At 38.5% G+C, this 16034-nt stretch overlaps 1 protein-coding gene across 2 annotated transcripts in view; it reads left to right on the forward strand.

Annotated features, from left to right (window-relative positions):
• UGGT2 (UDP-glucose glycoprotein glucosyltransferase 2) overlaps nucleotides 1-16034 on the forward strand; it is a 180962-nt gene that overhangs the window by 130938 nt on the left and 33990 nt on the right. For both annotated transcript variants that reach the window (XM_036080088.2, XM_078070183.1), the window contains 5 exons: nucleotides 4799-4901; nucleotides 7636-7715; nucleotides 11009-11192; nucleotides 14206-14364; nucleotides 14718-14803. In XM_036080088.2, coding sequence (XP_035935981.2) covers nucleotides 4799-4901; nucleotides 7636-7715; nucleotides 11009-11192; nucleotides 14206-14364; nucleotides 14718-14803 — 612 coding nt within the window. The remainder of the gene's footprint in view (nucleotides 1-4798; nucleotides 4902-7635; nucleotides 7716-11008; nucleotides 11193-14205; nucleotides 14365-14717; nucleotides 14804-16034) is intronic.

The raw sequence follows: 16034 nt of genomic DNA on the forward strand, positions 1-16034 counted from the left end.
TCATGAAGATTAGATTTCCGAAGGCAGCCATCAGAGAGATACTGTTTTGGGATAATAAGCTAGTGTGTAATTTCACTATATTACACAGTTCCTCTAAGATAGTCGAAATGAAATTCACCAAGCTTTGTCTACATACATACAATTATCTGTGTCCCCAGAAGAGAACCTTTTCTGTTGTTTTTAATTACAGACCACATAGAATTGGGGAAAAAATAGACATCATATAATTAAACTATGGGCATGTTTTATTATATGATCTTTTTTTTTTAAGATTTTTTATTTATTTATTTAACAGAGAGAGAGACAGCGAGAGAGGGAACACAAGCAGGGGGAGTGGGAGAGGGAGAAGCAGGCTTCCCGCCGAGCAGGGAGCCCGATGCGGGGCTCTATCCCGGGACCCTGGGACCATGACCTGAGCCGAAGGCAGACGCTTAACGACTGAGCCACCCAGGCGCCCCTTATATGATCTTTTTCTAATCACTGCTCCTATAAAACTCAACTGAGACAAACACTTTAGCACAGACTCGGAATGGCTAACACTCCCTCGTAAGTTTGCTGGTTTTATGGCAGGTGCTGTCTTAGGTTGCTCATGCATGCCTCCAGCAGTAACACCGGCTTTAGCTGCAGGGCGTCTGTCTTTAGGGAGAGGTCTTTACACACACGCAGGAGTAAACTCGGGGAAGATTACTTTCTAAAGAAAGTAGCACTGTTGGAAAGGAGGTTTTATTGTTTTCAGATAGCTGAGATTCAGTACTTGTATTTTTAAACACATCTCCTGGAATTCTCCTTATAAACATCTTTGACTTCTGCATACCATGCGCTGAAATAATTTAACACAGATTACTCAAAATCGTCATTGTAAACATTAGTCACTAGACTGTTCCATGAAGCTATATTATACTTAGGAATTTTGGTACATTTGGAACTTACTTATGCCTGTGTTAAATGTCTGATACATTTGATCTTTTATAGTTTATTGTCGGTTAGTCTCGACTTTCTCTACCTTTCACATCTGTCAATGCATCTGCTGCTTTTAAGCCTACTGCCTTATTTTCTAGAAATGGAAGGTGGAAGAGTATGATGGGACTTTGTGACAGTGGTCTGCAATTCTCCAATTTTTTCTGTTATTTCTGGGGCATTACTATAAATATTTATAAATGGGCATGTAACATGTATGTATTGGCATGCCTCTCTGTTTATACAATAAATATCCTCACCTAATGCCTGCCTTCTGAAACATGCAGAGTTAGTAATTTGCCATTTTCTGAGTTCATGGATATAATTTAGGCATTTAGCCTTTTTTTCTATGTGGTTACCCATGTTGATATGTTTATCTAGGTCAGCATTGGTCGTGTGACATAGCATGAGCTTTCTTGTCCAAACACCCAGTTTTTGAATCCCAGTTACCATAGCTCTGTGACCTCTTATTCCTTCAGTTTCTTAATCTATAAAGTATAGTGTTGATTCCTACCCTACAAGGGTTTTATGAGACTCAGACCTACTGCCTTGAATCTAATAGATAATTAATGCATTGCAGCTATTATGTGTATTTGTTAGACAAATAATGAAACTTGGAAATAAGAGAAAGAAGATTGGACTTGAAAGTTAAACCATAAAATCAACTCACATTAATCTAGGGGGAGACATGTGAATACCCACCTTAAAAGTAGGATCCAGGCCAGCAAAACTTAATGATAACCTAATTGAAGGTATTAATTTAATGAAGAAAGAATGACTTTGTTGGATTTGATTTGTGTTGGAACCGTAGGAAAAGTAGAGAGGATCACATTAGCAATGCTGGACTGTCCAGTCAGGGCTCAGTCAGAGCCGCAGAGATGCTGCGAATGTGTGCATGTGTGTGAGTATGCGTGCACGCACATGCGTACGCATATGGGGGTGTGTAGATGAGAACTGATTTATTTATACAAGAATTGTTGTAGGGTTTGCCCTTACACAGTTGTGAGAGCTGGTGAAGCAGTCCCTCTAAGGCTGTTGATTCTAGAGCTTGAAGCTCACAGGGCAGGCAGGAAGGAGAGGAGGTTTTAAGGCCGGGATGGCCGGCCTTTCTGCCTGCCATGCCACACCCCAAATTTAACTGTAAGTTTTCCAGTGTGCATGGTTCACAGAGTTCACAAATGAAAATAAATGAGTTGTTCAGGTGAAATGTAACTGTTTTAAGAAGAGGGAGGACACAGAAACTTCTCTGAGAAATCTTCACAGAGGGAATACTATAGGATGAATAGCGTTTTCAACAACATCTTTAAAATAGACAGTTTGACCTGTCTTTATACAAAAACTGATCATTTAATTCAGTAAAACAACTCTGCATGGAATGGATAGGATATTGGCTGAGTAGTAACTTCTCATTGCTATGGCCTGTTTGAAATGTCCTTAGTTTATCTCTAAGACTTGACAGACTGCACATACCTCAAGCTGCCCTTCATGGCTTTCTCTGACTTAAGCTTTTAATAACTATTGACTGTCAGCGTAATTGGCATTATTCTTCCTGGCTAATGGCATGAAGTATAGCAATAGTTTCTTGACAATTGAATACAAATCCATTGCCTTAAAAAGGTGGTGTAGGGGGGAGTTAGCATCTTTTTGTTGATATTGTGTGAGGAAAGAGACCTCCTACTTCCATTCTTAGATGCATCAGTGTAATACCTACTGATAGGCTCAGGATTCTGCTCAGAAAATTGTCCTGAGTCTATACCAATGCACAGAGAGGTAGATGATAGGCACTCTGGGGTTCTGATACATACCACCTCACAGAATTGGCAGTAGTCTGAGTAAACAGATGCCTACTTTGGCCACCATACCATCTCATAAAGCATACAGAAAATGACCAGTTTTGAATAATGCTACAAGTATGGAAGTAATTTGTGAAATTTTCACCAAGATTACTAACATCATTAACCACTGTAGATAGGCCCTTTAATTTTAAAACATCTGATTTGTAGTCTTTAGTAGTAGTTATCTGGCAGGACCTGTTGTCTGATTCTGTCACTCCTGTTTTAGCAAAATCAAATCATGTCAACTGCATATAAAATAAAATGTCTTTTATTTCTTTCTCAGAGGACCCATATTTGAAGTGACTTTTACATTAGCTTTTATTGCTGAGAAATTAATCCTTTCACTGCAAAAAGTCTAGATATTTATAGTCTTCCTGCACCAAAGAAGACTAATGTCCCTGTAATTTTACAGGTATACATTTTGATTTGGAAATCTTTTTCCCTTTGTAATATGTAAGATATTTAATTCATACATCTTGAAAAACTGACTTCTTGTATTACAGTGTTAAAATAGTAATTCAGTTGGAATATTCTGTACTTTTAGTCAAATACATACTTTTAACTTTTGATTACAGTAAATATCGAATTTATTATCTTCCACTGGCGTTTTCTGTGCTTTTATTAATTTCCCCAACATTTCTCAGTAAAGATTATTCCATCTTCTAACTTAGAATTTAGTTCAGTGAAAGACACAAGGAAGGAGACTGGAGACAGGAGGTTAGGAGAGGGTGACTGGGGTCAAAAATAAGTATGATAAATTTGGGCTTTTCCCCCCTGAACTTTCCTGTTATATGTTGGGATTTTTTAAATATTAAATTTAATAAAACTACTGAAGAGTTAATTTTATTCTCAAATCTGAGAAAATGCATTCAACAAACACAAAAGTTATCTTGGCTTTATTTTTTAATATTGTGTGATCCATGAGAATTTTGGGGGGGTTAAAATTAGAGTTTTCACTGTAATAGTATTGTTCTTTGAAGAGTTTTTAAAAGTCACTCATTCATAAAATCTTTCATTTTCTCTGATTCTTTCCAGTTTTGTAATTTATTGAACACAAACATTAGGCTTTTAAATTTGCATTTTCCAGAGTGGCTGCACCAGCTTGCATTCCCACCAACAGTGTAGGAGGGTTCCTCTTTCTTTGCATCCTCCCCAACATCTGTTGTTTCCTGTGTTGTTAATTTTAGCCATTCTGACTGGTGTGAGGTGGTATCTCATTGTGGTTTTGATTTGTAAGTGATATATATATATATCACTTTTGATTTGTAAGTGGTACACACACACACACACACACACAGGAATATTATTCAGCCATCAAAAAGAATGAAATCTTGCCATTTGCAAGGATGTGGATAGTACTAGAGGGTGTTAGGCTAAGTGAAATAAAGCAGTCAGAGAAAGACAGATACTGTATGATTTCACTCATATGTGGAATTTAAGAAACAGATGAACATAGCATGGGAAAAAAAAAGAGGCAAACCAAGAGACAGACTAAATTATAGAGAACACACTGATGGTTTCCAGAGTAGAGGTGGGTGGGGGGATGGGTTTAAATAGGTGAGGGACATTAAGGAGGGCACTTGCTGTGATGAGTACCGGGTGTTGTATGTAAGTGTTGAATCTCTCAATTCTCTACATGAAACTAATATTACACTATATGTTGACTAACTGGAATTAAAATAAAAACTTAGAATTAAAAATAAATAAATTTGCATTTTCATCCGTGAAGTAACCAGGATTTTTTTTAATCCAGTGAGAAAGAAAGCAATTTTTTTTTTTTTTTTGAGAAAAGCCATTTATAAGAATGCATATAGCTCAGGGGCGCCTGGCTGGTTCAGTCGGCAGAGCATGTGACTCTTGATCTCAAGGATGTGAGTTCAAGCCCCATGTTGGAGATGGAGATTACTTAAAAAAAAAAAAAAAAGGGAATGTATATAGCTGAGACTAAGACTTATTAGATAATTAATTTAACTGATCATCTCTCATCTTATTTTCTATTTTCCTAGCATTATAACGATAAACCCTGAAGAGAATGACATGTTCTTTGATGTCATTGCTATTGTTGATCCATTGACAAGAGAAGCACAGAAAATGGCCCAGTTATTGATTGTAAGATAATATAATGTTTTTATTATATATTTTCTATATAATTTTATTATATATTTTCATTTTGAAATTTATAATTAATCTTTCAGGTCTGTTTTCAAGTATTTGTGTTCTTGATGCTTTATTCTGTGCAGCTTTTAATTAGCGTGTCATATTCTCAATGTAGAAAATGAAATGGTAGAGCTATGCCTGGGGTGTTATGGCAGTCCCAAGGTTAGGTGTTGCTGTGGACTTAATTATTGTCCCCTGCCTCCCCTGAAATTTGTATGTTGGAGCCCTCACCCCTACTGTGACTGTATTTGGAAATGGGGCCTTTTGGAGGGTAATTAAGGTTAAATGAGGTTTTATGGCTTGGGCCCTAATCCAGTAGGATTTATAGCCTCACAGAAGAGAAAGGGAGAGAGATCCCTTTCTCTCCTCACGCACACAAAGAAGAGGTCATGGGAGTGCACCACAACATGGTGGCTGCCTACAAGCCAGGAAGAGAGCGCTCATCAGAAACCAAATCAGCGAGCATCTTGATCTAAAATAAATACATTTCTGTTGCTTAAGCCACCCAGTCTGTGGTATTTTATGACAGCGTTTTGAGCTAATTCATCCTAATTCCCCTCTTCATCCTGTCTTGAGTTCTGAAGAATGGCTTCTGGAGAAGCCGATGATCTAATAAGTAACAATAGCCAAATAGGTGAGTGAAGGTTGTGTTCAGTAAGTCTGGCCGCAGTAACAGTAGCTTCAAGACTGGAGTTTATTTCTATCATCTCATAGTCCAAGCGTGAGCTGCCTGGAGTGGCTAAGGCAGCTCCACAGCGTGAGGACGCAGGCGACTTCTGTCTGGTGGTTCAGTCATCTTCATGAAGCTCCTCCTGGCTCATGGTCTGAGATCACTCGTCAGGCTCCTCTCCTCTGTTTCTGCGAGCAGGAAGGAGACAACAAGGGCATACTCCGTCCTGTCACATCTCACGGACCAGAATGTAGCAAGTCATGCGGCTGCACCTAGACACAAGGGAGGCCAGAAGCTGTGCATGAAGCTGAACATTCATTCACTGAGAAAGCAGAGAGAAGGAGCACTGGGGGGAGCTAGCTGACTCTGAAAGGAGATTATGTGCTTTTTCATTATACTGAAAACTTGAGAGGTTCACATTGTGATGCAGCTTTCAGCGGGTAAATCACATAAGCTAGTTACGCTGGAAATCTATATATTTTTTCTAGTGATGTTCAAAATTTTGGGGTATTCCTATTTGAAATTACTCCATGGTTCTTTTAAAGACACATTTTAAAAAAACATTCTCAAGTGGAAACCATTTGTCCTCTGACAGTTGGCCTCACTTTTGGAAACAGGCAAAAGTGATTAGACATTAAGTCTGCTGGACTCTGTTGTAAGGGATCAAGCTGGGTCATATGGGTATACATGCCGGCGAAATTTCAGCCTGCAGTTTCTCTCAAATTAGTTTGCCCTGCCAAACCGTACTGGAAAAAGGGATTATCAATAGCTCTTATAATTGTTTGGACAAATAATTTTGGAAAATCTTTGCCATTCTACTTATTTAGTGTATAACCAGGGCAAATAATTCCACAGTTGGTTTACTTACCCCGTCCTTTCTTTTACCATTTGTACACCTTCAAATTTGAACTTCTGGAGACACATTATTCAGATTATTCTTTAGAGAACAGCAATTAGTAATCATACCTGTAAGGAGTGGAGCTAGTACGATACATTATAGTCTACACACACCCTGTTTCTACAGAGTCGTTATTCAGAAAAAAACATTGCTTACCTCTGAAGTTTTTAGGTAAAGATAGAATTTAGGAATAAGAAATAAGAGATTATACAGAAATATAAAATATGGGATTGGATCCCAGTTTACATGATTGGAAATAATAACAGTCTTCCTGAGCACCTCAGCACCTCACATAATTTATTATTTCTTACTATAAAGAAAACTTATGCTATAAAAGAGAAATTAATTTATTAGAAGAAGTGGATAGGGTCTCATTTAACACTTGGGAAAAACATTAGCTCAGCAACCTCCATTGTAGCAAATACGTAGAGTGAAGAATGAGAATCAGAGCTCTTCAATCCTCTGTCCTAATTCCTTCTCAAGCCTGCGTCCTTTCTGTTCCATGCACCTGTTTTTTCCCTTCTCTCTTTACCTATGTCCTTTGTTGTCTAATATCTTTCAAATCTGCACAGACTTGCCTTCCTAGAGATAGAGACTACCAAAATTAATAACTCTTCTATGTCATATGCCCCAGGGAAATAAAAAGAGAGTCTTTCATCCATATGTAGCCAGGAACTTCCTACATCCCTACCATGTGGGTGGAATTCAGAATGGACAGGGGTACCCTCGCCATTGTTTCTGGGAGGCCACCACTCTGTATTTGCACGTCATGGTTCTAACAATTACTTTACTTGTCCTTCAATGCTAAAGAAATTTGGATACCATGAAAGACAGTCACATGAGGCAAAAGGGAGGCAGCGTAACCCTTGAGCCATGAAATTAGCTGTTTGGATTCAAATCTGACCTCTGCCATGACTTTTGCTGTGTGATCTTGGGCAAATTACCACATCTCTCTGTGTCTCAGCTGTGAAGGTAGCTACCTCTGAAGGCTGTCGTGAGGATCACATGAGATAATGAGTATCAAGTGTGAACACAGTGCCTGGTACATAGTAAATGCTTAATAAATGTTAGATAGTAAGATTACTTAATATCAAATGCGGGAATTTTTTTTCTAATAGGTACTTGGCAAGATTATCAACATGAAGCTAAAATTGTTCATGAACTGTAGGGATAAGCTTTCAGAAGCCCCTTTAAAGAGGTGAGTCTAAGTGAACATAATTTCATTTCAAAAGGTTTGCAAATGCTAAGACCAAAAATAAAAAGAGGACCATAATTACTGGGTTTGGTTTTTTCTTCATAAGATGCTTAATTGAAATAGACCAGAAGATCAAGGATAATTTACTAACCTTAATTGATATAAAACTAAAATAACCTAAGCAGTAAAATTGATCTAATCTAATTGCAGAATTTACAAGGATTTATGTTTGTCCATGGGTATTTTTGAAAATGTGATCTAGGAATACCTATTTGGAAATACACAAGAGGAAAATAAAGTTGAATGAAACCATTTTGGGTTTAGCAATATTTTCCTTTTTTTGTTTGTAAAGATTTTATTTATTTGAGAAAGGGAGAGAGAGCACAAGCAGGGGGTGGGGGGAGGGCAGAAGGACAGGGAGAAGCAGACTCCCACTGAGCAGGGAGCCTGACATGGGGCTCAATCCCAGGACCCTGGGATCATGACCTGAGCTGAAGGCAGACGCTTAACCGACTGAGCCCCCCCAGAGGCCCCTGTTTAGCTATATTTTCAATATTTTAGAGCTGACTTACGAAAATGATCTTTAGGATATCATCTCATTATTTGGGAGTATTGAGATGTAATTAGTGTAAAATAATCTTTCAATAATATAGAAAATGTTTATTGTTGTATGCAGATATTCCACATTAATACTGTGCTGTTGAAGTAAAACATTGTCTCTCAGGGCACCTGGGTGGTTCAGTCATTGAGCGTCTGCCTTCGGCTCAGGTCATGATCCCAGGATCCTGGGATCAAGCCCCGCATAGGGCTCCCTGCTCGGCGGGAAGCCTGCTTCTCCCTCTCCCACTCCCCCTGCTTATGTTCCCTCTCTCGCTTTGTCTTTCTCTGTAAAATAAAATCTTAAAAAAAAAAAAAAAAAGAAATAACATTGTCTCTCAAGTAGGGACAGAAATATACCCTTCCTCTTCTTTCAGGATCAGAATCGGTATCATTTTGAGCCACTTTTACTGATAGGGATATACAGTATCCTTCAGGTGTCATGGTGCAGAAAAAGAGCTTGTTAATGTGCTTTTCTTTGTATAATGTAATTATGTAGCTCTAAAAGAATATATGCAAACACAAGACCGAAGAGTTGCATTCAGTTAATCCCTTGTTTACTTATAAAATTGTATTTGTTATAATTGATAACCATACTAGAGATTATTGCCTCGAGCAGATATTTTAAACATGGCAAATATTTTTAATATTTGGAAAGCAATAAAATGGGAAATGTAGAGAATTTAGATGAAAGTTTAGGGTACATTTATTCCTTTCCTGAGACTCTTGTCCTCATATTTCATTCATGTTATTCTCCGACTTCTCATTTATCTTGTGTATTTCAAATTTTATCATGTCCCAAATCCGAACAAAAGCTCTCATCTTATTTTAGCCACTAACTGAGAGGTCTGTTAGCTTTCTGAGTAGAGAATTTTTCTTCATACAAGTAGAGATCTTCTCCATAGTATCTCTATAAAGCTTTGGATTATATAATAAAGAGTAGGAATATTGAACATAAGCAAGCATAATCCATTAGGGAAAGAACTTGACCTCTCTAAGGTGAAATGACCCTTCATACTTTGAGTGGTTAATGATTCTGCACAGCACAAGAACTGTGAAACTGGTTTGGAACTGTGAACTCAAAGGAGCATTATTGGCTCAGTAGCATCGATCAAGCAAACAAGATAACATACTGATCCCCAGGCCTTTACTTTTTAGAATACTACCCCATCCTTCTCAGAGGGGGGAGAGGTCATGGGCAGCTTCCTCCTGTGTCTCTCGTCTCTCGACTCTCGTGTGTCCAGCCTTCCTCTGAGGCAGCGGCAGGGGGTGCTCTCTCTCCTCTTGCCAACCCTCCCTTTCTGTTTGAGCCTGTGCTTTCCCACTTGTTCTGGAGCCTTCCTTCATCGCATAGTCCCTTTGTTCCATATCTTTAACCTCTCTGCCAGCCCGTTTCTTTCCATCCTGGGAGTTACTCAATTTAAAAAGAGAAATAAACTGCTGTCTTAATTTCCTCTCCCTGGAGCCCTGACTTTTTCTCCTCTTCTGCATTCTTTCTCTTCACGGCTTCTTCACAGATTACTCATACCCCCATTCATCTCTCATTCACTGTACCACCCCCTGCAGCTTGCCTTTAACTTCCTCTTTGCTGCTGGATTGTTTTTACTAAATCACAGACATGTTGCTGTTGGCAGCATCCTTGGAATACTTCTTACTCTGACATTTCCGCTGCATTGGACGGTACCGAGTATTTGTTTTGTTCATTTTCTTCATGGCTCCCTTCTCTCCCATGTCTCCTCTTACCCCTCTTCCCTTTCACTCTGCCTGCCTGCAGTAGGCAGCTTTGGACATGGCTGCCGGGGATCGTGGTCTCCTGGGATTCATCCGCTCTGTAGCTTCTCCTTGAGCTTGGGCTGCAGCTGGTGATTTGCTTCTCATGGAAAGCACGAGGTGAAAGTAATGGAAGGTCTCTCCGGCAACTAGGTTACAAAAGGCTGTGACTGGTGTCTTGCTGGCATTCTCCATCTCTTGCTCTTGCGTGCTTCTCTGACCGAGCGAGCTGGAGGGGCCCTTGTGGCGAGGACCCGAGGGCACACTGCAGACAGCCGCCGTAACCAGCTGCAGTCCTTTTTCCAGCGGCCCTAGGCGGGCATTGCACTGGCTTCAACGTGGGTCCCCTCCCCTGGGGAGGGGCTGGAGCTGACTACAGCGCAGCTGACACCTTGACTGCTGTCTCCAAATAGTGAAAGTCACGATTCTTTATAGTAATAAAGCTAATTCTTCATTGGGGGATAAGGCCAAAATACACTAAAGCTCTGTTAATAAGCAGCTGTTTTCAACTCAGTCCTGTTTTTAACTGAACTTTTACCAGAATTTTAATTTGCTTGCATTTAATTGCTTTGTGGTTATCATTTCTCTTCATATGATTAGTGGTGCTAGGATCCAATAAAATGGCTGAAAAATGGACCATGGTCAAATCTGAAGAAGGATCAGTGAGCAAATACAGATCATAAACTAGCAGAACAGACATAAGTCAGTATATGTTAAAGGCATTCTAATCGTGTTCATTAAGGAATAATTAACAAGGATATATAATATATATAATCTTATAGTAGATGATTGTCTACTGTTTATAAGCATTAACTCTTCTGCAGTATAGTGTGTTTTGGTTTTTTTAACATGAGACTTTTTGCTCATGTTTACAGAAGAAACCTCAATTTTGGTCACAGTATGTATTTTTATTTATGTTCTTTTGACAGCTTTTATCGTTTTGTTCTGGAACCAGAGCTGGTGTTAGTGGCTAATGGCATTACTGGACCCGTGGCAACATTCTTGGATATCCCTGAAGCGCCCCTTCTAACCCTCAACATGATTACTCCTGAAGGCTGGTTGGTTGAAACAGTGCACAGCAACTGTGACCTTGATAATATTTACCTCAAGGATGTAAGTGCTCCTGGAAAGTCCTGTCAGGAAAGAGGAAAAGGGCAAATTACAGGGCGCCTGTAATTGCAGCAAGAGCGTGATCATGCTGTGGCTGCTCGCAGGGTTGTCTTCCTTACGGTTCTAGGTCCTGATCCAGTCTTGCCTTTGATTTTTGAGCTGCTCTAACTTCCAAATTCAGCTTCCCAAGTTTCCCACATTCCTAGATGCTCTCACCTGCTTTGTGGTTTCAGCTCCCTGGTTCACAGGCGCTCCTCTAGGATGAACAATGTAGAGAATACAGAGATGGATGCACAGCAACTTAGAACGACACCGTGAAATACCTGTTTTGCCCTTGAGGTTTTGTTTTTAACTCTGAAAGGAGCAGTTTCATCTCAAGCTCTTGTTTTGCCCCACAACTCATGGCCAGAGAAAGCAGCCCGAAAAGGTAGAAAGCAGGGAACAGTGCCCACTCAGAGCTGCAGGCTGGGTGCTCTGCTTCCCAACCCCTGCTCTCCCTGCCTGCCCTCTACCCCACTTCTCTCCATCCCCAGCCCCACTCTGCCCCAGCCCCCCTCTACCCCACCCCCTGCATCTCCACCCACCACCCTCCACCTCACCCCTCTCCATCCCCACCCCTCCCACCACCCCCCTAACAGTCGAACAGTCGAAAATCCACATATAACTTTTGACCCCCCAGCTAAAAAAATTAACCAATGATAGCCTACTGTTGACAAGAAGTCTTACTGATAACATAAGCAGTCAATCAATACCTTTTTTTATGTTATATGTATTATATATTGTACTCTTAATAAATACTTAATTTTTTAAATTCTTAAAGTAAGCTGAAGAAGAGAAGACATAATGAAAATTCTTACAAAGAAGAGAAAATACATTTACAGGACTGTCCTGTGTCAAAAAACCCTGCGTGGAAGTGGGCCTGTGCTGTCCGGGGGTCAGCTGTAGTTTAGACACCCGTGGCCAATGTAATTGTTAAAGAACTCCCATTTTAGGGCCGCCTGGGTGGCTGGGTTGGTTAGGAGACTGCCTTCGGCTCAGGTCATGATCCCGGGGTCCTGGGATCGAGCCCCGCATCGGGCTCCCTGCTCAGTGGGAAGCCTGCTTCTCCCTCTCCCACTCCCCCTGCTTGTGTTCCCTCTTTCGCTGTGTCTCTCTCTGTCAAATAAATAAATAAAATCTTTAAAAAATAAAAAACTCCTATTTTAGCACCATAGATAATTGTTAATAAACCCAAATGATAATCTTTATAATTAAACTTCCACTTCTTTTAAAGGAAGAAGCTAACTTCTTTACTATTTAGCCACAGAACAATACAATAAACACTTCTGTTAGAGATATTAATAGGCACCCAAAGTTCTACTTGAAAGGTATTAAATTCATGTCTCATATCAACAGTTAATATTTAGAACAGATAATTAAATATATAAAGGAGATGTAAACATCACAAAAGATCACAAATTCCCATCCTTGCTAAAAATAAACCTTGATAATAGGAATGAATTTAACTTAAATTACCTTTATGAAACAACAATAAACTTAAAATATTCACTAGAAAGAACTCTTTGAAAAACAAATTGGGCTATTTGGTGTTGTGGTTTGAGTAAATCCACAGAATTGATGTCTGTTATACAGTCCTATAGGGACGAGAGAAAGTTTCACATTAAAATAAAATAAAGGTTTTATTAGTCACAACCTGATGGAACGTATTTGGGCTCTGCCCTGATATCTAATTTATAAGGAAAAATATATAAGCTTCATGACCACTGTGGGGTATAGTTCCCTTGTCTGTAAAATGAAGGAGTTGAACTAGATGAGCTCTACAACTTTTTTCTAACTTGTAATATTCTCACATTCTGAGACTGTCTCGTGTGAATGTTTCCACCCACGCATGCGCACAGTGCTGTGAGCACTGGGGACATGAGTCAGTGAAGTATATGAACCTCATTACTAGGCTAGTAAGAGTTCAACAGCTGATTCAGAACCCAGCTAAAGTTGAAACAAGCACTGTTGTCAAAGAAGGTACTTATTTCTTGTTCTTAAGAATTGGACTTAAAAGAGAAATGCTACATACACAAGGGTTATAATTATTTCTGTGGTAATTACAAAGAAAAACAGCTATACAATATAGAATATTTTCAAATACTTTATAGCCTAAACACATTTGAAAAGTGTCAAAACCTTATAATGAAATAAGATACAGATAACATCACTGTCTTATCTGTTCAACAAAATTACCAAACTATGTAAAAATCACTTACCATTGGATTTATTCTTGTGTTTGCTTATGTTTTTCATATGAAGTGGAGAAAAAGTGTTATCCCTAAAATATTAGGACATTTGCAATAGAGGAAAAGCTGGAAACAACTGGAATGCCCAGCCATTTAAAAGGATGTTTGTAGAGACAGGGACATGTTCATAGAAAACTATACTTAATGAAAAAGCAGGTTATACATTCTTAGAAAAAAAATGTATGGAAAAGAGAAAAATCAGTGTGTTATGTATAGGAATGTTTAGTCTGTAGGTGATTTCTGTTTTTCTTCTTTTCCACATTTTATTTGCTAATTGTTTTTTGATGAGCATATATTATTTTGAGCGCAAACATTAATTTTTTTAAATTACAAGAAAGGTGATGGATGATGATAGGTTGGCTTTTTTGCCAGATCTGAAGGAGCTCTAGGGCAACAACCAATGAAGCAGATTCTTTGAGGAGTTTCCCATCTCACTCTCCCTTGAAGAGATCTTCAGACACTACAACTTTATGACCTCTTTCCTGCTTGTGATAGTGGTGCATATATCATGAGGCTGGAGTAGAGCTGACGTCATGGGAAAGGAAAAAAAAAACTCATCCTGAGTTTTGGTCTTTAAGAAATTGATTCAACTATTAAGTCATTCATATAAAAGACTTGATGTTGCCCCCACAATACATTGGCTAATATTAAAATAATTACATTTATTTATTACAAAATTTGTATGATGAGAGTTACTAATACCAAAACAATGACCTATTTTCCCACAGATTGAGAGAACTGTTACAGCAGAATATGAACTAGAATATCTACTACTTGAAGGTAGTTGCTTTGATACAATGACAGAACAGCCTCCTCGGGGCCTGCAGTTTACACTGGGCACAAAAAATAAACCTGTTGTGGTTGATACAATAGTGATGGCCAATCTCGTAAGTATTATACATACTTAATCAATTGTATTTAATTACACATTTCGGTGAAATCCTCTTAAGTTTCCCTAATAATAAGATGAAATCGATTTTGTCCTGCTATTGCTGAACAGCTCCCAGAAAACAAAATTGAATCCTTAAATAAGGTAATTAAATAAAACAAAAATGAAGGGAATCATACTTTCATGATGTGTTATTCAGGGTATTGCAAAATCTCCCTTTTGGAATTCATTTATAGATTTTATTCACTCCAGTTAGGTAACACTCTCTTGAGTCATTCATGTATAATCGTTTTTGAACAATTGGATGTTTTTAGTCCTATAGCTATCATCGTATTTTTCTCATCCTAAAAGGGATATTTTCAATTAAAAGCAAACCCAGGTGCTTGGATACTGAAATTACGTGAAGGAAAATCTGAAGATATTTATCAAATAGTTGGGTGAGTTATATAAACCACTTTAAAGTTTTTATGCGTAAATTAAGTTTTTAGTCTTTTGGATAAGAAATGAGAGGCAGGGTGATTTATTTTTCCTCTACAAAAATTTAAATGATTTTTATATTTAGAATTCCCAGAAAAATAGGTGTGTGTCCTTTTATAAAAAATATAATCCTTCCTGAGATGTAGTGAATCCTTTCATTTTGAGGTAAATGGCTTTTACTGAGATACAATCTTCTTTGAAATCTCATTGAGTATATAAATTATTTGAATTCTCCCCCTTTTTTCTGCATTAATTCTTTCTAAGTGAAGTCCATGTCTTCTGCTTGCTTGCTTAGCTTGTTCCCTTCATTTAAGCTGCTGACTGTACTCATGTATGCAATGAGTTTTAGTTGCTTAGCTTTACTTAGAAAGATCAAACAGTGCAGTTGGGAAGATCCAGGCTACCTGGGCTGTTTGGATCTAGGATAATAATTGTACCCTCCTCAAAGGATGATTATATGGATCAAATGAGTCAACATCTCTAAAGTGCTTGAAATGATGCCTGAAATAGAGTAAGAGTGTTCATCACTACTACCTCTACCATCTGGTTGGATGGAAGGAGTTTGCTTTAGATCTTGTGTGGGTCTAGCTACAGTGTGTGTGACCGGGGTCTGTCCTGCTCTCGCTGGACAGTGGATTCAATGGCTGAAGTTGCTGATGCCCTTGAGCAACATTTACGACTGGAAGCTCTTGAAAAATTTAAGAAATTTGACATTACTAGTACATAAGTTGGAGCCCTTTTTATTTCCTAGTGGTAACTGGTGGGTGTGGGTATGCCTTCTACTTTGGTTTAACCACTTCAGCTGGGGAGTTGGATGAAAGGGGGGGTCAAAGGCATGTGTTAGTCAGCATAGTCCTATACCCCTCAGAATTTCCTTTTAGGAAAGTATTCAGCTATGTTGTGAATCTGACTGAACTCAAAGTATCTACTAATTTGACCTCTGATTGCATTCCCTCTTGGACAAAATTCAACTTTCTTGTAAATGTTTTTAACAGTATTTTATGTATTTTTCTATACATAGAATGGTATCAAAAATTATTGGTCAGAGCTGTCATATTTGATTAAGCAGTTTTGAAAATTAGACAATGAAATATGTTATAATATAAAATAGAAATATTCAAGTGATGCAGGTGGCCATCATAGACACATTTTCAGTCTTACAGGTTTAACAATACACTTCAAATTTTGGTA

This window comes from Halichoerus grypus, chromosome 4, assembly GCF_964656455.1.
Source record: "Halichoerus grypus chromosome 4, mHalGry1.hap1.1, whole genome shotgun sequence".
NCBI lineage: Eukaryota > Metazoa > Chordata > Mammalia > Carnivora > Phocidae > Halichoerus > Halichoerus grypus.